Source organism: Poecilia mexicana, unplaced genomic scaffold (assembly GCF_051168715.1).
Source record: "Poecilia mexicana isolate PSO_F unplaced genomic scaffold, ASM5116871v1 scaffold_17, whole genome shotgun sequence".
NCBI classification, from domain to species: domain Eukaryota; kingdom Metazoa; phylum Chordata; class Actinopteri; order Cyprinodontiformes; family Poeciliidae; genus Poecilia; species Poecilia mexicana.
Genome location: NW_028263386.1, coordinates 1,313,506 through 1,336,504, shown reverse-complemented (window position 1 = coordinate 1,336,504; position 22,999 = coordinate 1,313,506). Strand labels below are relative to the sequence as shown.

The 22,999-nt window shown below is 42.4% G+C and overlaps 3 protein-coding genes and 1 long non-coding RNA gene across 5 annotated transcripts in view; all 4 read right to left on the bottom strand.

Moving 5' to 3' along the window:
* LOC106912542 (immunoglobulin lambda-like polypeptide 5) overlaps positions 1 to 5,657 on the bottom strand; it is a gene marked incomplete at its 5' end in the record, with an annotated part of 42,711 nt that extends 37,054 nt beyond the window's left edge. Inside the window, one exon of the mRNA XM_014979354.2 lies at positions 5,549 to 5,657. Coding sequence (XP_014834840.2) covers positions 5,549 to 5,657 — 109 coding nt within the window. The remainder of the gene's footprint in view (positions 1 to 5,548) is intronic.
* Positions 5,658 to 7,174: 1,517 nt separating this feature from the next.
* Positions 7,175 to 9,074, bottom strand: LOC106913487 (uncharacterized). Of its 2 annotated transcripts, none has more exons than XR_015765796.1 (4): positions 8,799 to 9,074; positions 7,901 to 8,707; positions 7,484 to 7,532; positions 7,175 to 7,352 (listed from the first exon to the last, which is right to left on the bottom strand). It is a non-coding gene; the product is annotated as an uncharacterized LOC106913487 (long non-coding RNA). The 2 variants fall into 2 exon arrangements; XR_015765795.1 differs by having other exon boundaries at positions 7,175 to 7,349.
* Positions 9,075 to 10,182: 1,108 nt separating this feature from the next.
* LOC106912204 (uncharacterized) lies at positions 10,183 to 15,838 on the bottom strand. The gene is made up of 2 exons (XM_088014523.1): positions 15,638 to 15,838; positions 10,183 to 13,694 (listed from the first exon to the last, which is right to left on the bottom strand). Exons 1-2 carry the CDS (start codon positions 15,699 to 15,701, stop codon positions 11,959 to 11,961), a joined length of 1,800 nt encoding a protein of 599 aa, XP_087870649.1. The 5' UTR covers positions 15,702 to 15,838; the 3' UTR covers positions 10,183 to 11,958.
* Positions 15,839 to 17,883: 2,045 nt separating this feature from the next.
* On the bottom strand, positions 17,884 to 22,540 carry LOC148154497 (uncharacterized). The gene is made up of 2 exons (XM_088014524.1): positions 22,333 to 22,540; positions 17,884 to 21,522 (listed from the first exon to the last, which is right to left on the bottom strand). The coding sequence occupies exons 1-2, from the start codon at positions 22,493 to 22,495 to the stop codon at positions 20,306 to 20,308; spliced, it is 1,380 nt and encodes a 459-aa protein (XP_087870650.1). The 5' UTR covers positions 22,496 to 22,540; the 3' UTR covers positions 17,884 to 20,305.
* Between the last annotated feature and the right edge of the window lie 459 nt (positions 22,541 to 22,999).

Genomic DNA, 22,999 nt, shown 5'->3' with positions numbered 1-22,999 from the left:
AAAACCGTTTGAAGCATATGAGAGGGCTATTTCTCATCTCATCTATTACCGCGATTCATATCTGTAGCTCAATCACAGTAATTGCAGTGATGAGAGAAAAATGGTGTGCGCTGAGCTCAGAGATTTTTCAGAAATGTATGTAAAACACTGGGGAGGAACGTCAGTTAGTCCTGTCCCAAAACTTTGCTCTGAAGCACCTGGACAGAAAACCGTAAGCCCTAGGGAAATTTTGAAAACATTTTACCGGAGCAGGCATACGTATCAATGTCATGACCAACTTTCATACCAATAGAGCAATTTTTGCGCGCATGAGAGCGATTTCAAAATTATTTTGGGATCAAAATTCCACCCTTTTTCTCACTCTAAAAAGCGGCAGTTGGTTTCAGTTACACTCTAAGGTTTCGGCAGTTGGAAATTTCGCTCGTTTTTCGCTTTTTACGTCGCCGTCGTAACTCCGATCCCCAATAAAAATAATAGCTCCCTTCCCGGGATTGAGCCGCACGTTTTGATACCACTTTTGTGGGTGGGAACGCAGCGGTACGAGCCGCATTAATGGTAACGGAAGAAAAATAAATAACTATAATAATAACTAGAAAATTCCACAGAAATTTTAAGGGGCCTGCCAAGTGTGCCCTCCGCTTTAACCCCAGCGTTTCAAATTAGCCGTGAAAAGAAATAAAAGCAGTCTGACATACTTATTTCACCACTAGAACACAGTAACTGTAAATATTGTCAGGGGTATTATGACAATATGAGTCACCATTGGGAAACAGGATATAAACCCCAAGTCAGTGAAATTCAATCTGAGACCGACGACTATAAGCTTCGCACATGTGGTTCTTACTCATGGTCCAAAATAAAAAACATGAAGAAAGTTGTTAATAGTTAATTTCTAAAAACTATTTCAATTTTCTTAGAAAAGATTTTAATTTACACTCAAAAATTCAGACAAGTAATAATTTTATGTAAGCAAAACATGAATAGTCACACGAAATATGTATTCTTCCCACAATGCATTGTGAGATCTGATTCAGCGCTGTGGGAATACTCACTGCCTCTGTCTGCGGCCCGTTGCTATGGTAATTAATGATCTGCACCTGGGCTGGCACTGTCTTTCAGACAGGCTGGTTTCTATATTTGTGAGACACATAACGTCGGTCTACAGGACCCTGACAAAAAACTATAAGCCCTAGGAAAATTTTGAAAACATTTTACAGGAGCAGGCATGTGTATCTATGTCATGACCAAGTTTGACATCAATAGGCCGCTATTTGTGCCTGTGAGGGGGAGTTAAAAAGAGTTTTGGAGTCTGACCTCCACTGTCCTGTGTGTGTGTTTCAGAGAGAAATCTTAGTGATGCTGCGAGTTCCTCAGATTAAAGTTTTTTCGTTTTTTTAAATTTATGTCGTCATTTTTACACAGAATCCCAATAAAAATAATAGCTCCCTTCTCGGCATCGAGCCGCACGATTTGATACCACTTTTGTGGGGGTACACGCAGCGGTACGAGCCGCATTAACGGTAATGGAAGAAAAATAAAGATATAAATAAATAAAGAGACATTCTATTGGGTGTAGAACAATAGGTGCCTGCCATGCAATGCATGGAGGCAGTGACTGACCTGCTTCGCAGGTCAGTCACTGCTCTCCCTATGCATTGCTTATGGCAGGCCCCAATAAAGAGGCGTTCTATTGGGTGTAGAACAATAGGTGCCTGCCATGCAATGCATGGAGGCAGTGACTGACCTGCTTCGCAGGTCAGTCACTGCTCTCCTTATGCATTGCTAATGGCATGCCCCAACTAGAAAATTCCGCAGAAATTTTGAGGGGCATGCCAAAGTGTGCCCGTCGCTTTTTAATCAAGCCTTCTGATGCAAAAAATTAGCATTAATGCTAAAGAAAGCTGCAATGTAGTCAATAACCTGTGGTGAGTCAGAAACATGTTGACTAAACTGTACCTGTACCATTCAGTATGTTGAAATTAATGCATAAGCCAAAATGCTAATATTAGCATGAAGACTAATATTCATGTAGGATGTGTGGCATCACTAGCATGTTTTCTGTCATTGATTTACTCCATTCAGTATACTGAACATCGCTAATAAGTAAGAAAATTATCTAATAGCTACCTTTAGGGAAAAGGCTAATGCTAATGCTAATGCACTGCCTTGCTGCGCAAGGCAGTGCACTAGTGGGGGCAGTAAAATGCTAAACTTGTGCTAATGTTAATGAACTGCCTTGCTGCGCAAGGCAGTTCACTATCCTGAGGAAAAAAAATGCGAAAAAAGCTTAATATTATTGCAACGCCTACGGCGTTGCACTACCATGAGAGGAATATGCAGACTTTTATTTTGAAACTTTCAGTAGGCTTCATTTTAACCACCACACCAATTCAATGTGTAACAGTAGTTTGTTTAAACATTTCACATAAAGCCCAAAGCTGATGTGAAAAATATGAAGGCTTTTATTTTGAAATTTTCATTAAGCTTTATTTTAATTGACCACAGCAATAAAATGTGTAACAGTGGTTGGGTTAATCCAACTATATAATGCCCAAAACAGCAAGTAGTTCTAAATGCCAGTTCAGCCCTAATCTGTGGTATCTGAGAGTTCCGCCATGTTGTAGTTCTGACCTTCAGTCATTGTAGTTCTAAAGAGCAGCTCAACTATCATGTTAGTGAGACACACAGGGAGAGACAGAATTCTAACTCTTTGAAGCAGTTAGTTTTTCTGATCAAAGCGGCTTACTGTTCAGCATCCATAAGAGCAATCCGAAAACTTTTTGAAGCATATAAGAGGGCAATTTCTTGTCTCCGATGGAACCGCGATTTAAATCTGTAGTTCTCTCTGCACTAACCTGAGAGAAAAACATAATAAAGGCCTGAGAGGAATATTCAGGCTTTTATTTTGAAATTTTCAGTAAGCTTCATTTTAAATGGCCACACTAATCCCATGTCTAACAGTGGTTGGGTTAAACAGTTTATATATAAAGCCCAGAACATTCTGCCCTGTCTGTAGTTATAACATTCTGCTCACCTTCTTTCTGTAATAAGTCAGAGTTCCACCATTATGTACTTCTTAACTGCCAGCTCAGCCCTCCTTTGTAATGATTGAGGGTTCCACCATGTTGACCTTCCGACCTTCTGCTCAGGCCTCTGTAGTAAAGTGTTCCATCGTGTTTAGAACTACAAAGATGGCGTTTTTGTAGTCCTAAGGAGCAGTTTGGCTTTTGTCTGTGTTCTGTTGCTATAGTGACCAAGCCTCCCCCTGTGTTTCTCCAGACAGGGGGAGAAACAATTCTATCTGTTTGACCCAGCCAGTTTCACTCCAAAAAGCTGTCCGAACAACTCCTTTCCATTCGGGAACCGTGATACGTATTCGAAAACCGTTTGAAGCATATGAGAGGGCTATTTGTCGTCTCATTTAGTACCGCGATTCATATCTGTAGCTCATTCACAGTAATTGCAGTGATGAGAGAAAAATGGTGTGCACTGAGCTCAGAACTTTTTCAGAAATGTATGTAAAAAGAGCAATTACATGATGTAAAAATTGTCAAGGCTTTTATTTTGAAAATCTTCAATAAGCTTCATTTGAAATTGCCACACTAATTTCATGTGTAATAGTGATCAGGTTAAATCAGTTATAAAATGCTCAAAGCACAAGTTGTTTATAATACCAGCCAACTCCTCCTCTGTAATAATTGAGTGTTCCGCCATGTTGTAGTTCTGACATGCTGCTCAGGCCTCTGTTTTAACTGAGTCTTGGCCATAGATAGAACTACAGTTATGGCAGTTATGGCTGCTGGTTTGTAGTCCAAACCAGCAGATTTGCCTTTCTCTGGATTCTGTTGCTATAGCGATTGGCCCTCAGCCAACTGCTGTGTGTGTGAGACAGAAAGCTGGGGAAGGATTTCAATCTTTGAGACAACCATGAAATGCTAATGTTAATGAACTGCCTTGCTGCGCAAGGCAGTTCACTATCCTGAGAAAAAAAACATAAAAAAAAGATTTTCATTTTTGCATCGCCTACGGCGATGCACTTTTGTCAGTGCAATTTTCAGAGTTTTATTTTGAAACTTTCAGTAAACTTAATTTTCATAACCACACTAATCCAATGTGTAACAGTGGTTTGGTTAATCCACCTGTATAAAGCCCAAAACAGGAAGTAGTTCTAACTGCCAGCTCAGCCCTCCTCTGTAATAATTGAGTGTCCCGCCATGTTGTAGTTCTGACCTCCTGCTCTGCCCTCTGTATTAAAGTGTTCCGCCATGTTTAGAACTACAGAGTCTTTGTAGTCCAAACCAGCAGCTGTGCCTTCCTCTGCATTCTGTTGCTATAGTGATGAAAGTGCCCTGTGTGTGTCAGGCTTATCTATCTTTATGAGACACCCACTCAGTTTTAATGGAAAAAGCAGTCCGAACGACTGCTTCCCGTTCAGGATCCGTAAGGCCGATCCAAAAACCGTTTGAAGCATATGAGAGGGCTATTTGTCGTCTCATTTAGTACCGCGATTCATATCTGTAGCTCATTCACAGTAATTGCAGTGATGAGAGAAAAATGGTGTGCGCTGAGCTCAGAGCTTTTTCAGAAATGTATGTAAAACACTGGGGAGGAGCGTCAGTTATCCTGTCCCAAAACTTTGCTCTGAAGCACCTAGACCAAAAACCGTAAGCCCTAGGGAAATTTTGAAAACATTTTACCGGAGCAGGCATTCGTATCAATGTCATGACCGACTTTCATACCAATAGAGCAATTTTTGCACCCATGAGAGCAATTTCAAAATTATTTTGGGGTCAAAATTCCACCCTTTTTCTCACTCTAAAAAGCGGCAGTTGGTTTCAGTTACACTCTAAGGTTTCGGCAGTTGGAAATTTCGCTCGTTTTTCGCTTTTTACGTCGCCGTCGTAACTCCGATCCCCAATAAAAATAATAGCTCCCTTCCCGGGATTGAGCCGCACGTTTTGATACCACTTTTGTGGGGTTTCTCGCAGCGGTACGAGCCGCATTAACGGTGACGGAAGAAAAATAAATAACTATAATAAAGAGGCATTCTATTGGGTGTAGAACAATAGGTGCCTGCCATGCAATGCATGGAGGCAGTGACTGACCTGCTTCGCAGGTCAGTCACTGCTCTCCTTATGCATTGCTAATGGCATGCCCCAATAAAGAGACATTCTATTAGGTGAAGAACAATAGGTGCCTGCCATGCAATGCATGGAGGCAGTGACTGACCTGCTTCGCAGGTCAGTCACTGCTCTCCTTATGCATTGCTAATGGCATGCCCCAATTAGACTTTTATCAGCAATATTAGCAAATATTACAGTAATAAAGACAATACCTGTAAAATAGCCTAAAGATACAGTTCAGAATCAGTTAAAATACTAAATTTATTTTATAAAGTTTCCCTGAACATGTTTCTATGAATCATTTATATTTTCATAATTAATTCTCTACTAATGATAAAATCCAACATGTAAATCCTGAAGCAGCAGAAAGTGACTCTAACCTCATTCTAACTTCTCCAGTAAACCCAGTCAGTGTTGGTTCTTACCGGTTCCATCCAGTCTGGCTCCAGAACCAAAGCGGTACCAGAACCTCCACAGAAACCAGTCTGCTGCTGAACGGGTCGGCTGAGGGGAACCGGTCCAGATGATGCAGCAGGATCAGGTTTCAGCTCCATGATGAGTTTCTCTGATGTTCACATCAACATGGCTGCTGAAGCTGCTGTGAGGTTCTGATGGACCAGAACCATCAGCAATGTGCTGTGAAGGTCCAAAGTGGGTCTGAAGGAAGCTCTGCAGACATCATGTCTAAAGCTCTCATCTCTCCCACTGGGTCTCCTGGTTTGTTGGGACGTCGTCTTGCTGAAAGTCTTCAGTGTTCAGTCTGAGCTGCAGCTGCTGAGATCTCCTGAGATCATGAATGCAGCACGGAGGGAGGGCTGTGGTTTCCTGGAGGCTGGTGGAGCCATGAAGCTCACACTGATCAGGGATGGAGGCTGGCAGCAGAGGTCATGACCTTTCACACTGATCAGGGATGGAGGCTGGCAGCAGAGGTCATGACCTTTCACACTGATCAGGGATGGAGGCTGGCAGCAGAGGTCATGACCTTTCACACTGATCAGGGATGGAGGCTGGCAGCAGAGGTCATGACCTTTCACACTGATCAGGGATGGAGGCTGGCAGCAGAGGTCATGACCTTTCACACTGATCAGGGATGGAGGCTGGCAGCAGAGGTCATGACCTTTCACACTGATCAGGGATGGAGGCTGGCAGCAGAGGTCATGACCTTTCACACTGATCAGGGATGGAGGCTGGCAGCAGAGGTCATGACCTTTCACACTGATCAGGGATGGAGGCTGGCAGCAGAGGTCATGACCTTTCACACTGATCAGGGATGGAGGCTGGCAGCAGAGGTCATGACCTTTCACACTGATCAGGGATGGAGGCTGGCAGCAGAGGTCATGACCTTTCACACTGATCAGGGATGGAGGCTGGCAGCAGAGGTCATGACCTTTCACACTGATCAGGGATGGAGGCTGGCAGCAGAGGTCATGACCTTTCACACTGATCAGGGATGGAGGCTGGCAGCAGAGGTCATGACCTTTCACACTGATCAGGGATGGAGGCTGGCAGCAGAGGTCATGACCTTTCACACTGATCAGGGATGGAGGCTGGCAGCAGAGGTCATGACCTTTCACACTGATCAGGGATGGAGGCTGGCAGCAGAGGTCATGACCTTTCACACTGATCAGGGATGGAGGCTGGCAGCAGAGGTCATGACCTTTCACACTGATCAGGGATGGAGGCTGGCAGCAGAGGTCATGACCTTTCACACTGATCAGGGATGGAGGCTGGCAGCAGAGGTCATGACCTTTCACACTGATCAGGGATGGAGGCTGGCAGCAGAGGTCATGACCTTTCACACTGATCAGGGATGGAGGCTGGCAGCAGAGGTCATGACCTTTCACCTGCTGTGAGTCTGACTCTCTGAATGCTGAGAAAACCTCCAGATTCACTGAGTCTGAACAGCCGGCCCAATGCAGAAGCAAACCAAGCAGCTGCTTGGGGCCCCAAACCTTCAGGGCCCCATAAATAGATTCTAACAGGATCACAGATCTAGAAATTTAACATTTGGTCACTGAGAATAAAATTCTATTAACATTTTTAACATGTAAGTTTAGGGTTTAAAGTTTATTTTTTAAAGTTCAAAGAACACCTTCATAGTTAGATTGTTGTTGCCATGGCTACAATTTGAAGTGATGCTGATGTTGTTTGCATGAAGAGGGGCCCTAAATCATTTCTGCCCGAGGCCCCATCCAGCCTTGTTCCGGCCCTGCATGATGAGCATCTCTGCTGGGTTTGAGGGACAAACATGGAGATTTAATGAATGTGGTTCTAGTGGAGACTGAAGGTTTAGTTTGTAATGATCCACAGAGGCTGTTGGTTCTGGAAGATCCAGTTTCTCTGATCTTCATCAGACTCACCTGAAGCTCCGGATGATTCCAGGTTCTCTCTGCGTCCAAAAGCTGAGATCTGGAGGAGAGGAGAGGAGAGGAGAGGAGAGGAGAGGAGAGGAGAGGAGAGGAGAGGAGAGGAGAGGAGAGGAGAGGAGAGGAGAGGAGAGGAGAGGAGAGGTTCAGCTCCTCTACAGGATGAACCACTGATCCACTGGGAGACTCCCAGTAGACACCAGTTCACTCCTGGAGCTGCACTGGAAACACCAACTAGTTTTCATTACTAACAATAATACATACAGTAAATTATTGATCTGGATTTTACAGAATCAAAAACCAAACAAATCAAGTTCTGATTATATAAAGTCTTGTGTCCAAAATGATCCATTAATAAAGAACTAAAGGTCTTAAAACTGTTAACTAGTAATTAAATCAATGATTACTCACATTTATCAGAATTTGTTTCTCATGTTAACCAACATTTGTCCTGCTGGTGGCGCTAGAGAAACATCAGGATCTCAGCAGAACATCTGATGGACACAAAACTGACCTGAGATCAGATCAAGATTTGACTTTTAAGATGAAATGAAGTGAAATTATCTGCTGACATCTGTTACATATAAGAGCAGCTGGAAGGGATTTGATCAGGAAAATTAAATACGTATTGATTGATTTTCAATATTAATCTCAGATCCATTACAGTGTTTGTCAGGATGGTGAAGATTCTGATCTCTGACAATATGAATGAAAATCATAGATTTTTAAATAAATATAAGAAAATAATGAAACATTAAAGTCTAAAACTCAGAGAGTCTCTGTGTGAGATGGAGGTGAAATCAGTGAACCTGGGCTGTGGTTTACTGCTCTCTATGTCACAAACTGACATCTGATCATCTGGAGGTTTTTGTTCAGGCTGAAGGAATCATTTCTCACTGTGGGAACCAGACTTCCAGCAGCTGCAGTAGTAGGAGGCTGAATGATCCAGTTTAACATTTTCAGTTGTCAATGAACAGCTGTTCTCATTTCTCTCAGCTGAGAAATCATCTTGTTGAGGATGATTGAAAGGTTTTTCTGGGCTATCACCAATGAAGATATAGAGAATAGCTCTGAATGTTTCATTATCTTTCTTCTGGTACCAGGCTACAGCACTACCACTATCACACTGTCCAGTCCCACAGCTGAAGGAGACGCTCTGTCCAGTTTCTTTGGTCAGACTTAAATCCTGAACCAGCTGTGTTGCCATGGCAGCCAGCGCTGTAGAGACACAGACAGACAGGTGAAGGTTAGTGTGACAGTGTTTGTTCCAGGTGGGCTTTGTTGGCTCCTGATTGGTGGAAACACTCACCTGAACCCAGCCAGCACAGAGCAGCAGCTGGGAGGAAAAGCATTGTGTGCAGTGGAGTTTCCTCTGGTGAACCTGGGGAGAAGTGGAGCTCTGATGCAGCTGAGGCCAAACAAGGACGAGCTGAGAGATCAGACCAGGGCCACGTGGTTTCTAGCAGAGGAACCAGAGCTCCCATCAGCCCCTGCAGCCACAGAGAAGAGGAGGCTGCTGATTGGACCATCAGAGGAAGCTGCTGATTGGACCATCAGAGGAAGCTGCTGATTGGACGATCAGAGGAGGCTGCTGATTGGACGATCAGAGGAGGCTGCTGATTGGACGATCAGAGGAGGCTGCTGATTGGACGATCAGAGGAGGCTGCTGATTGGACGATCAGAGGAGGCTGCTGATTGGACAGTCAGAGGAAACTGCTGAATCTGATAAATAAAAACAACAAGCAGATGGCGCTGTTGTTTTAGATTAGACATTAGCGACACTGAAATGTTTCTGTTTCAGATTTTTGACAGTTTCCAGTCCGGCCTTCACAGCCACACCATCAAACATACTGGGAGCAACCTGCAGGTGGCGCTGCTGCTTTACTTTTGCTCCAGCGTCTCAGTGGAGATTAGAGCAGTGCTTCTCAATTCCAGTCCTCAGGCCCCCTGCTCTGCATGTTTTAGATGTGCCTCCAGAACAGTTGATTCAAATGATTTCATGACCTTCAAGTACTGCAGAAGCCTGTTAATCACCAAAATATTGAATCCAGGTGTGTGGCAGAAGGGAAACATCTAAAACATGCAGGGCAGGGGGGCCTGAGGACCAGAATTGAGAAACACTGGATTAGAGTGAAACGAGTTCATGACGTTCACTTTACAATTAGTACGTCTGTGGTCCAGTCAAAGTCTCATTGATGCTGCTTCCTGATTCTGACCTGATGCTGAAATTATGGGATGCATGAAGAAAAAGATATTATTTTGGACCGTCCATACTGATATATCTGATCTGGTTTCTGCTTGTTTTGTGATAAACAGACTTTAAAGTCTCACTAGACACACTAAATAATTAATCAAGTTCTCATCTTGCTTAAATTTATACCAAACATCAACATGAGGATGAAAGGGATTTGTTTGTGTCATGCTGTTGGTAAAAGTCCGGCTACTTCGAGAGTGAAACTGCTCATCTACTGGGATTTGAACTCTGAACTTTCCCTCAGGTTCACCAAGAATGTTCTGAAAAGAGTAAATGTCCAGAGTCCTGTTGTAGTAATGTGTGCCTAATAAAGTGGCCGGTTAGTAGTGATTCACTGTGAACCAGGATTAAGTGGCTGCTGCTGTCCATGGTGTCCAACTGTCATTTTGATTGTTGGTTAATTAAATAACAAGCCAGCAACCAAACAAAACAGCTTAAATGTTGTTATATATTTTATTATGATGTCATATTATTATTCCTCATTTCACAGCAGTTCATCCCTCTTTGATAAACTGTCAGATAATAAACTGCAGACATTGTTACTGGAATATTCAGCTGAGAAACAAAAACACAACAAGCTGATGGAGCCGTTTTTACTTCTGCTGGACGTCACACTGATAAAACATAAATGATTTAATTTACCGATTAAAAGATCAAAGACCCGTTATCCTGAGACCTCAAGGCGACATTTGCTGCAATTCAAATGTTTAATCTCATAGAAAATAAAAACAAATGAAAAAAAACTCAACAAAAAGCTACAGATCTGCATCATTTATTTTCAGCACATTATTTACATAAAGCAGATTATGACCCAATCCCCAGGGACAAAACTCTGAAATGATAGTTTGTCGTCTTGATAACCAGAAGATGTTCAGTGGAAGTTGGTCACCAAACGACCATCAATCATGTATCAACATCGACACAGCCGTTATTTAAATCAAGTCCAGATCAAAGATATTAAAAACTCACAGGAAGAGCTTTTATTTAATATGAAACATAATAATACCTAAAACATTTGGGTTCATTTTCTATTAAACTGTTAAATATTTTACTCACTAACTATTAAAAAATGAAGAATTTCAATTAAGGAATAATTAAGATGTTCTATTAACTCGAGAAGACGTGTTTATTTGTATCCTTCCTCCTCTGTAACTTGAACTTTTTTTAATGAAAGTCTTTAGTTCAACTAGATCATTTTCATGCAAATGTTAATAAAAACTATAACTGAGTTTTTTTAACTTGTAGCTGTTCTGTCTCACCGTTTCCTCAGTAAAACCAGCAGTTCAGTAAAATCTGCAGCGGTTCTGGTTCCATATCAACGACTTGGTTCTGCTGACTCAGATCATTAAAGGAGTTACATAGTCAGCATTTTATGGTGTAATAAATTAAGTTTAGTGTAATAAGTAACTTATTTAAGCTTCCTTTGATAAACCATACAGTGGTGCAGTTGGTAGAGCTGATGCCTTGCAGCAAGAAGGTTCTGGGTTCGATTCCCAGCCTGGAGTCTTTCTGCATGGAGTCTCCATGTTCTCCGTGTGCATTCGTTAATTCTCTCCAGGTACTCCGGTTTCCTCCTACAGTCCAAACACATGACTGTCAGGTTAATTGGTCTCGCTAAATTGTCCCTAGGTGTGTGTGTGTGTGTGTGTGTGTGTGTGTGTGTGTGTGTGTATGGTTGTCTGTCTCTGTGTTGCTCTGCGACAGACTGGTGACCTGTCCAGGTGACCTGTCCAGGTGACCCCGCCTCTCGTTCCCTGGAGAGGCACCAGCACCTCCTGACCCCACTAAGGACAGGAGTGTATAGAAAATGGATGGATGATAAGCCATGCAGCTTTGAGTAAAAAATGGAACAGAAATAGAAAAATTTTCAGATTTCAGAGAATCATTAATGGAATCAGATGTTTCCTCCTTCGTACATAAACATATTTTTGGTTCATTTGAATTAAACTTGTTTATCTTCCTGTCATGTTTTACTCTTTGTTGTTATGTTTGGAGATCATATTAATGTAGCTGATGGCAGAAATATTAATATCTAAAACCAAACTTTAACTGTGTCTCACTGACCTGTAACTTAACCAGGTTAAATGAATTTTAAGGAAGCGATTTGAAGGAAACCCAGCAGAGAAGTTGGTGCAACCAGATGAGTTACCCACATCTACCCTCCAGGTCTATGGTAACTAAAAGTCTTTAACCTGTAGATCTACGTTTTGAAGGCTCAGAGAGGAGCAGCTTTCCTCTGGGTGTGAACCTGCATGTGTTTGATCAGGCTGCCGCTCTGATTGAATCTTTTTCCACAAGCCGAACAGGAAAAGGGTTTTTCCCCGGTGTGGGTCCTGACGTGGATCTGCAGAACGCCGTACTGGGTGAAGTTTTTCCCACATGTCCTGCACTGGAAGGGCCTCTCCCCGGTGTGTGTCCTCATGTGAACCACCAAGCTGCTGTTCCTGGAGAAGCTCTGGCCACAGGCGTCGCAGGAAAACGGTTTCTCACCCGTGTGAGTCCTGCTGTGCAGGCTCAGCTGGCTGCTGTTGACGAAACCTTTTCCACACGTCACACACAGATACGGCCGCTCTCCTGTGTGTGTCCTGCTGTGGACGTTCAAACTGCCCAGCTGGGTGAAGCTCTTCCCACACGTGGAGCAGGAGTACTTCTCCCCTGTGTGGGTTCTCTTATGAACGTTTAAATACGAAGGGTCACGGAAACTTTTCCCACAGGTTTCACACTTGTAGGGCCTCTCAGCTGTGTGCGTCTTCCTGTGAACCTTCAGACTGAAGCGCCTGCAGAATCCTTTCCCACAGGTCTCACAGAAGAACGGCCACTCGCCGGCGTGCGTCCTCCTGTGGACGTCCAGCTGGAAGTCGTTACTGAAGCCCCGCCCACACGTGTCACAGGAAAACGGCCAGTCGCCCGTGTGAAACCTCATGTGTACGTTCAGGCTGCGGATCCGAGTGAAGACCTTCCCACAGGTGTCGCAGCTGAAGGCGTTTTCCCCGGTGTGAGTCCTGCGGTGGACGTGGAAGTGGCTGCTGTAGCGGAAGCTCTTCCCACAGGTCTCGCAGGTGAAGGGTCTCTCCCCGGTGTGGATCCTCATGTGGACCTTCAGCCCGCTGGGCTGCGTGAAGCTCTTCCCACACGTGTTGCAGGCGTACGGCTTCACGCCTGAGTGGACTCCCTGGTGTTCCACCAGGCTGTGTTCGTATCTGAACACTTTCCCACAGACGTCACATTTCACTGGTGGTTCCGGGTCAGAGTGGACCCGGCTGTCTGACACAGGACCGCAGCTTCCTGCCTCACTCCAGCCCTGAGCTTCAGAACCGGATTGGCTGTACAGATGATCCAGGCCTGGTTCTGATTCCCTGGAACCGGGTCTCTGATCCGACCAGGAGTCCATGAAGCCATCAGCTGAGTGGGTCACCAACAGCTGCTGGATCTGCTGACTGCTGTGGATCAGGAAGGACAGCAGCTGAGGCTCCTCATGGTCGACTGCAAACTGGGACCGTTCTGAATGTCCACCAGGTTCTGCTGCAGGTTCTGCTGCAGGTTCTGCTGCAGGTTCTGGTTCCTCCTGCTCCTTCTCGACACATGAAAGCTCTAGTTCACCCTGTTCCTCCTTAATGTGTGAAGGTTCTGATTGTCCCGTTTCCTGTTTAATCACCAAATGTTCTGGTTCCCCTCGATCTGATCCGAATTCTGCAGGTTCTGGTTCCTCCTTAACGTGTGAAAGTTGCAGTTCCTCCTGTTCCTCTTTGATCAGTAAATGTTCTGGTTCCCTCTGATCTGCCAGTTGTTGCTCATCTTGTTCCTCTGCAGCATCAGGAAGTTCTGGTTCCTCTTTAATACCTGGATGTCTGAGTTCCTCCTGGTCCAGAACTGAGCGGTTCTGTTGGGTCCAAAGCTGCTCAGAGAGATCTTCCTCCTCTTCCTCCTTCCAAACATGCTGATTTAGAAAATCTGAAGGAAAAAGGAAAACATCAAACATTAACTTGTTGATCGTTTAATACCGGGTCAGATTTCAGATGAATCTAAAACCCGGCAGGCTCTGCTGGTCCAGTTCTGGAGCTGGACTCTCTAGTCTAATGGGTCAGAACTGTTGAGTTCTGACTGAATAACATCTGGATCCGGATCCAGATGTTATTCAGTCAAATGGTGCAGAAAAATAAAAACTTAATTACTCAGCCCCCAAATTTCTGTCTATAAAATACTAAACCAATAATCAGCTGGTGGGAGGATCCAGTTACTGGTTTTACTGGTTTCCACTGCTGACTTTAGGACTGGCAGTGAATCCATGTTGAGCATCTTGTGAAGTTATACTTTTACAGAGAAGGAAGTATTTCATGTTTTAACACATCAGCATCAAATTATCATCAGCAGAACTTTGTAACTTTGTTTGGTTTATTTAGAAGAAAACCAGACAAACTGAGAGGCTCACTTTGGTCTCTTGATTTTCTTCTGGTTCTCCTGTTCGTCTTTATTCTGGTAATACTGTGACTATTCTCATAATTAATTATTTAAATAACTCAATTTAAGATTATTGAGCTATCAGAAATAAAAAAAATGATGTTTAGAAAATTTAAGTCTTGTTAAATCAACTTGATGAAATTAAATGTGTTTTAACTAAAACAATTTTTAAACTTTTCAGTTCAGACTCATATTTTCACTGTTTACACAGTGATTAATCACATGTTCAACTTTATTCTAAATGATTCAAACTGATGTGAATTAGTTTAAATCATGAGTTCTTCTCTTTCTGACAGCCTGTGATGCTGCAGCAGCCAGAAGGATCTTAGTGTTGAGGATAAACAGAACCAGTCAGCTGAGGTCCAAAATCCACCAGAACCAAAAGCAAAGCAGCTGAATCCCCAACTACAAACTGAGCTCCATCGCCTCATTCTGAACTGTAAATTATTAAGGCTTTTGTTTCATCATGACTGCATTAATGCAACAGTCTTAGTACAGCCTCTTTAGAACCAGGTTCTCCAAAATGATCAGTCCTCAGGAAACTGGAGTTTTAGCAGACAAACCAGATCAGCTGCTGAGGAAAATGTTTGGAGAATCTGAATCACGTTGGTCTGAACATACGGACAGAAATCCTGCAGTAAAGAACATAAAGGGTTTTTATTCAGAGTATTACGGTGACTTGGATGAAAAGATGTCTGCTAAAAATTAAATTATATCATAATTATTTATTACTCTATAATGAGAAGGAAATAAAAGTCAAACACAAAAATTACGTTTTTCTCCATCTGACCCTCATATTTTTCAGTTGTCGCCAAGGAAAGACATAAAGAATCAATAATCAGTTAATGTTTCACATCACAATAAACATTTAAATATCAAACAGGATGAAGGAGAAAAGAATTACAATAATAAAGTCAGTTATTTTTCTTAAAGCTTTTATTTTATTTATCTCAGCATTTCTGTCAGCTGTAGGATCTGTTTGTTATTTGGCATCTAGAGATTCATTTTCATCTATAACTGATGATCCTCAGGCTCTGAAACATCAAATACACAAAATGTTCAGGCTCTATGTTGCAGATATTATTTAATCAGTTGTAAATTCAATATTTGTTCTGTTCATTAACTGTTCATAAATGTGTTGATCACCTCGTGTGTTGCAGTGATTTGTACTTCTTTCTGTTGGACTCATTGTTTTGGTTCGGTGAAATGGGTCCTGAACAGAAACACCTGCCACCTTAAATGAATCTGGCCACCAGATAATCTGTAACACCGCCAGTAAATCCACATTAAACACGTCACGGGAGGAGAGCCTCAGCTCTAAAGTCCGTTTATAAAGCAGCAGATACACACATGTACCTTTATAAGCAAGAGGAACTTATGCTTTCTATAGAGTTTATCTACATTCTCAGCTATAACAGGCCTGTCTGGATACATACCGAATCTCTGCGGTTTTGTTTCGGGTTCCCAGCAGGGATCCTCCGCTCCGCGATCATCCTCCATCTTTTCCTCCAACGAGAAGCTTTTCTTTAACCCCTGAACTCTCCCAGCTGAGGAAATTAAGACATTATTACTGAAATATTCAGTAAAGGAATGAAAACACAACCGTCCTCCAGCTGCTGCTGCAGCCTGTTTGTTTTACTTCCGCTGGGTGAAGCTGAGAGAAAGCAGCTGATTGGTCCATTTACCGCCCCCTGCAGGACTGGAGGGGAACAGCAGAATGGCAGTAAAAACTAACGAGCTTAAATTGGGGGAAAAAAGTTACTGCTAATGTTTTTAAAAATAGACATAATAGCAAGTGCAGGTTAAGGAGTTTCACATTTTTTCATGGAATAACTGAACTGAATTTATAAGACATAATTATGCTAAAACTAGCAGCAATATTTTCTCATCATTAGATCCCAAAAATGTGCTTTAATATGATCTTCCAGAAATATAAACATCCCATAAAATAAAATGCTAAAGTTTTATGTTTTCTATTTGCCTAAAAGAGAAATAAAATTGTGTCCTGTGGCAGATACTTGGCAAAAATTGTAAGTTGTCTTTCCAAAGATATGTAATATTTGTAGTTTTAAATTAGTTGTTTGGCTGGAATAAGGGCAAAAATGGTTCTGGACTGTAAAAGTAGCAGGTCCCTGGTATAAACTTTGGTAAAGTTTTTTTTTTTTTTTTCAAATGTTTCAGTACTTAGGATTCCTCTTCATATCCTTGTATAACCAGTTTTAATAAAAATGTATTTAAGAACAAATAACCTTTCAGTACCAGAATCTTACATGTAAGAAAATAAAGACAAAAAAAGCTCAGGTGAAAATCCAACAGAGCCTCAATGTCTTATTAAAAAAGATAAACAAACAGTTGATTATGAATGAAAATTTAATGGGAGAAAATGTTTCCAACATTGAGCAGATTTGAATCTGTAGCTTTAGACCAGCCAATCAGACTTCCTTTCCTGCAGCTGTGTGGGTTTGTGCTCTGCAGCCTCCACACCGTTAGCTGTGGCTTCTCACTTTAATAACACAATGACAGTTACAAGCATCGACTGAAACAATGGTTCAGGAAGCACCTGTGTTCTTCATCTGAGAGAGAAACAGCTCAGAGCTGAACTCACAGCTCAGCAATCAGCTCCGACGAAAACCAGAGACAAAAATAACAGAGACACCAGGAAGGATTCAGCAGGAAACATGTTATTATAGCAGAGATGGTTACACAAATATACTGGATTAGTCAGGTAATAAACCATTAAACATAACACTTAATAACTGAAAAATTGAGTTCCAGATGTGTTTGATTCATCTGTCAATGTCGACTGGGATAAAAACGGCTAACGGTGAGTTAGCATCCAGATCTGTGGTTCTGTTTTATGCATCATCAGAACAATCTGAACTCTGCACATCATGAAAATAAACCCAGAAAATACTGAGTTAGTTTCTCCTGGACCTGTTGGTCTGAAGTCATGACAGAAGCACTTTAAACAAAAATACTGAAAAACCAGAAGAAAAACCTTTAGGTGAATTGATGCTCGACCCAAACAAAGATTCAGCTTAAGATGAAATCTTATAGAAATACTGTTGTGTTAGTACGGAGGATTTCAGTAAAACTTATTGTGCGGTAGAATCATGTAAAATACCACAGAAGAAGAAAGATGGCAGCTGTGAAGCTGCTGATTGGTCCTTAATGAGACACAAAAGATGTTTTCGTGTTTAAAGTTGAATTTGCAAATGTATATTAATATTTTTCAGATCTATTAGCTGTTTAACTGACAAACGACGTCAGGAGACATTTCTACTGAACAGAGAATACTATTAACTCTGTGGACGTTTTGAACCACAGTTCAAGGAATTTATTTTTTAAGTTTGTTTTCCTAAATTATCTTTGCTGAATTTAAAGAATTTACAAATTATACCTAAAAATATTTATTCTAAATCAGGTTTTTTCTACATACTTTGACATGGAACTAGTTCATTGTTGGTGACACATAAAATCTCACAGAATTGGACCTAACATTATATTTTAGTTTTTAAACACCAGCCTCATCTTTCCTAATGATCCAGGAGTTATTATGGGATGTTCTTCTACTCCCAGTTATTCCAGTTTCTCCCACCAACCCTTCAGTTTCCAGTCATGTTGGGTTTTAATCCACAGCAGCCCTCAAGTATGAAAAGTGATGCAAACCACGACAAATCACTTCAGATCTTTAATATAGTGTTTAATGTGACAGGTATACATTTTATTTAATACAAATGAGAAACATGTAAATCAGGTAGAATACAAACAAAAATAAAAAAGTGCAGCAGCTTAAATGTTCACACTTAAAGCACCTTCAGGTTAAACATGAGCCGTTTGGTTGGTTGATCTGTCTCAGCCTCTCCATGTCCAGCAGCTTTAACAACGAAACTTCAGTTATTTACAGACCATAACAGAAACATCAAGCAACATGAAAACTCAATTCAGTCTCCATGGCAACGGCTGGGAGGAGATCTGTGGACACTTCATGAAACAACAACCAGCTCAGTTATGCTGCCAGTCCAGACCTTCAGTTTAACAGATAAACAGATTAGTTACAGATTAATGTGCTTGTTTGCGTTTCTGAATGCAGAAAGCTTTAAAAGAAGAAGAAATGTCTCTGGACTCTGCAGCTCTGCTTGTTTCCAGGATCTGATCTGGAACCGACAGCAAACGTCTCAAACTGATCCGACTTAAGAACAGAAATGATTCTTCAATAAAATCAAAGTGATTTATGGTCAGTAACATCACTGGATCCAGTCCATTAGCTTAGAGCTGCCTTTGATGAATAAACTGGCACATCAAACTGTCGTCTTTCTACCTTTAATCATTTTACATTAGTTTACCACTGATATCGTGTTTCCTGCTCAGTTTTTGTCTAAATATGCAGCTTCAATCACCATGTTGCTGAAAATGTCCAACAGTTCAGTTTATTATTCCAACTGGTTGATTGTCTGATGATATAATAAATGAATCTGTTCTGCTGATCATGAGGAGCTAATAAAGCTCATTTATATTCAAGCCTTTAGCTCAGAGCTGAAAACATTGTATCCATGGCAACAGCTCCTAATGCATCCCATGTTCGGATTATTCCTGCTTTCAGTAACTGTGCTGGTTTTGGGATCTTAGTTTCATGTCGGTACATCCAAAGGCTCCTCTGGGGTCAAAGTTAAAATTAGCTTCACTTCTTTTTCTGGTGCTTCACTGAACGAAGAACAAACATGTTTTAACCAAAAGGCACCAGACAGTTTATCAAGTGAGTCGTCTTATTTGTTATTTTAATGTAATGCATGCGAGTCGCTTTGGGGTCGTAAACCGTTCACACTGAAGTCTGATGGCGTTTGAATTTAAATTAGTAGCATGAGCAACAACACTAGGGCTGAAACGATTCCACGAGTGATTCGAGTTCCTCGATTATTAAAATTTCTCGAAGAAAATTTACCTGCCTCGAAGCTTCGTTATATTACGTTTTATTATTTAGCGCACCGTGTTCCAGCTGGGACTTTATTTGCGTTGCGCATCGCTCTCACTTCCGCCCGAGTTGTTGAGGAAAGCTAAGTGTTAGCTGCATAACGTCCAATCTTCCACTTCGGCCCGCGGGGATTTTACTGATTGGTGATAATTTCGGGTTTTCATCGTTTTCGGGAACCAACAAACATCCTTAAAGTGACCGGAGCGATCCGGGAGTCCGGCAGCCTTTCTGCTCCGGAGCTGCTGGTTCAGAGCTGAGGAGGATTTCTACAGGCAGAGACTGAACACGGCGGGCGGCTTTACTAAAATTACCGGAACATAAACTTCATATCATCCCGGTCTCAACAAATGGGTGGCGAAGCGCATCGTGACGTTACTGACCTGTAGATGTTTCTGTGTGGATGAATGCAGGAGTCAAATCCCGTCGCCAACATGAACACAAACGATATAAATGTCTGGGCGACGTGAGAGTTCATCTATTAAACTGACTGAAGATGAATCATAAACAGAAAGCTGGAGTTTAGACATTTTTCATAGTAGCCCCTGCTCACAAATAGACGGGCTATTTGTGAGCTTACCTCTTTATTATTACATTGAATATAATTTCAGACTTTTCTTCAGGTTAACTTAGAAAGTGAGCTGTTATTGTTACAAGTTCATTTTCTAAACTACAGAAAAGTAACTGTTAGGGAAGCTCAAATTTGAAAAATTGAACTGATGTTGAAATGTGACAGCAACACTGGTGTTAGATTTACCGATGTTTTATCTTATCTTTTTTTATCCGCTTACCTGATTAATTGTAAGAATAATCGATAGATTACTCGATTACTAAAATATTTGTTTACAGCAGCCCTACACCACACAGAAAATGGAATTAAAAATGGAGTTGAGCGTTAAGACCAGCTGTGAGAACGTAGCCTCACATCTCCACCAGAACCGGTCCGGGTTCCTCCCATGAAACGTTTCCAGGTTCCATCAAATCAAAATTCAGAAAACTGAGTTTCGATGTTTCAGAATCCTCCATGTCTGCAGCCACACTCTCCTCATCCCCACTTGGTCCAGCTGTCTGAACCATCTGGACATGTGTCACTTTAATAAGTTGCTCAGTAAAGAGAACAGAGTAAATGTGACCATCAGTCAGTGTTGGTGTTTGTTCCTGCCGTGTGGCTCCTCATGTGGACGTTCAGAGTTCCTCTCTGGATGAAACTCTTCCCACAGGTCCCGCAGGTGAAGGGTCTCTCGCCGGTGTGCGTTCTAACGTGAGCTTTCAGGTCCCCCTTACTGATGAAACATTTCCCACAGCGTTCACACAGGTACGGCCTCTCCCCCGTGTGCGTCCTCGTGTGGACCTTCAGCGCTGCGTTTTTGGTGAAGCTTTTCCCGCAGGTTTCGCAGAAATGCAGCCGACCCTGCGTGTGGATCCTGCGGTGGGCTTTGAGCGACGTGTAGTTCCCAAAGCCTTTCCCACACGTCTCGCAGGGAAACGGCCTCTCGTCTGCGTGGGTTCCCCTGTGGAAGTTCAGGTTGGTCACCACCGTAAAACTTTTACCGCAGATTTCGCAGGCGTACGGCCTCTCGCCGGTGTGGATCCGCATGTGGACGTTCAGGCTGACCACCTGAGAGAAACTTTTCCCGCAGGTGTCGCAGGAGAAGGGCCGCTCGCCGGTGTGGGTCCTGATGTGGTTCTTCAGGTGGCCGCTCTGCGTGAAGCCTTTCCCGCAGATCGTACAAGCGTACGGCCGCACGCCTGAGTGGATCCTCTGATGGCGGTTGAAGTGATGCTTCTTCTTAAAGACTTTCCCACAAACGTCGCATTTGACCGATTTATCGGCGGCGGACACCGTCGGATCGGATGCGGGGAAGCTGCGTTCTTCGTGGCTCTGGTTCCCAGCCGAAGGGAAGCTGACGGCGTACAGACCCTGGATGTTGGGTTCTCCCTCACTGAGGTCGGCTTCCTGGCTCAGAGGCTCGGTGAAATCGAAATGCTCCTGCTTCAGGATGAACTGCTCCACCTGCTGGCTGCTGCACGCCTCCTCTTCCTCTTCCTCCTCTTTAATCTGGAGCAGCTCTGGTTGTTCCTCTTTTACCTCCTCCTGGTTCGGTCCAGTCGGAGGTTCTGGTTCGTCCAGCTCCTCTTTAACCTCTGCACACCGCGGCTCCTCCTGTGGAGGTTCTGCTTCCTGCTGGTTCTGATTCAACCAGGAATATTCTGGTTCCTTCTGGCTGTCTGGATGATGGAGACGCCCACGTTCCTGCTGGTTCCTCTGGAAACGTGGAGGTTCTGGTTCTTCACTGGCACTCTGGTCAGTTTGAACCCCATCCTCACCATGGAAACGGTGATTTGGGCGCTCTGCAGGGAAGAGGAATGATGGAGATCATTAAAGTGACAACCATCATGGAGCTGCAGGAAGAAGCAGCTGTTTCTCCTCAGGGCTTCATCTGTTTAATTTCTTTAGAGATGTTGGTTCCTGAGATCTCTTAGCCTACTTCATGTTGTCAGACAGGTTCTATTTAAGAGATTTCATGACTCTCAGTCAGGCAGTGATCAGGTCTGGTTTTAGGAAGTAAAATGGAACCAAAAATGTGTTTAGTTCAGGATGAAATGAATTAAATTTGTTTTATATAACTCAATAATTGAATCATCACTTAAAAACAGTTTAATCAGTTTATCTATGATATCAAAGTTTGAAGATCTGAAACATTTACATAAACAAAAACTAAGGAGTTCTGGATGTTACTAAATACTTTTCCCTGTGATGAACTTCAGTGGTCTGATCCAATCAGTCTGCAGCTCTTCTTCTGATTGGATCTGATCTCTAATCAGCAGGTTTGGAGCTGAAACATTTTATTTTCCTACCGTTTAGTAAATACTCCAAAAGCTAAAAACTGACCACATTACAGTTTATAACGTGGTTTATGACTCAAGTTAAACACTGAGGGTCGGTTGATCTTCATATCAGTTGTTCTGGACAGAAACTCGGAGTTTGTTCTCAGATTATTTTAACGGATCAGAACCGACTGTTGTCCTGGAGCTGAAAGAAAATCCTGACTGTTCTGCTCTTTGTTTACAACTATTTATTCTTCAAAATTGCCGCATTTCAAAATTTAAGCACGCGGTTTAATTGAGTGCTTGTTAGTTTGGCTTTTTGAGATTTCTTACCGGTCGTGGTGAGTTTTATCTGAGGTTTATTCCAGCAGGTTTCTATCAGTTTAATGTCCTCCTCGTAGCGGACGATGATTTTTTCTACCTCGGTGAAGATTTCTTCCGCAGCAGCAGTTAGTCTCTCTCTGATAAAATCTCTCAGATGCTGAACTGAAGACATTGTTACTGAAATATTCAGCTGAGGAACAAAAACACAACACAGCTGCTGCTGCTGGAGCCGTTTTGTTTTACTTCCGCTGGGGGTCAAACTGAGACAAAGCAGCTGATTGGTCCATTTCCGCCCCCTGCTGGACTGGAGGCGAACAGCAAAGCAGACAACGAATGTTTCTACATTTACCTGATTAATTTGAAGCTTTATTACCACATGTAACCTAGATTACATCAATAAACATTAGGATAATTGAGTAAATAATCCAAGTTGGATCCAATCAGAATAATTCTTAAATTAGGTTCGTCTGCTGGAGGAAGTGGCAAATTGTAAAAACACAGACAACCAGATGGTGCAAAACTAGTGAATTGTATTAATATTTACAGGTTACTCAAACAGTTTGTGAAGTCCAGAATGGTTTCCTTTATCCAAGGAGTTCAATAGTTTCTTGCTGGTAATGAAAGGAATAATGAACAACAATAATAATCCAGTTCTTTTCAGCCAGAGTGAAGATTT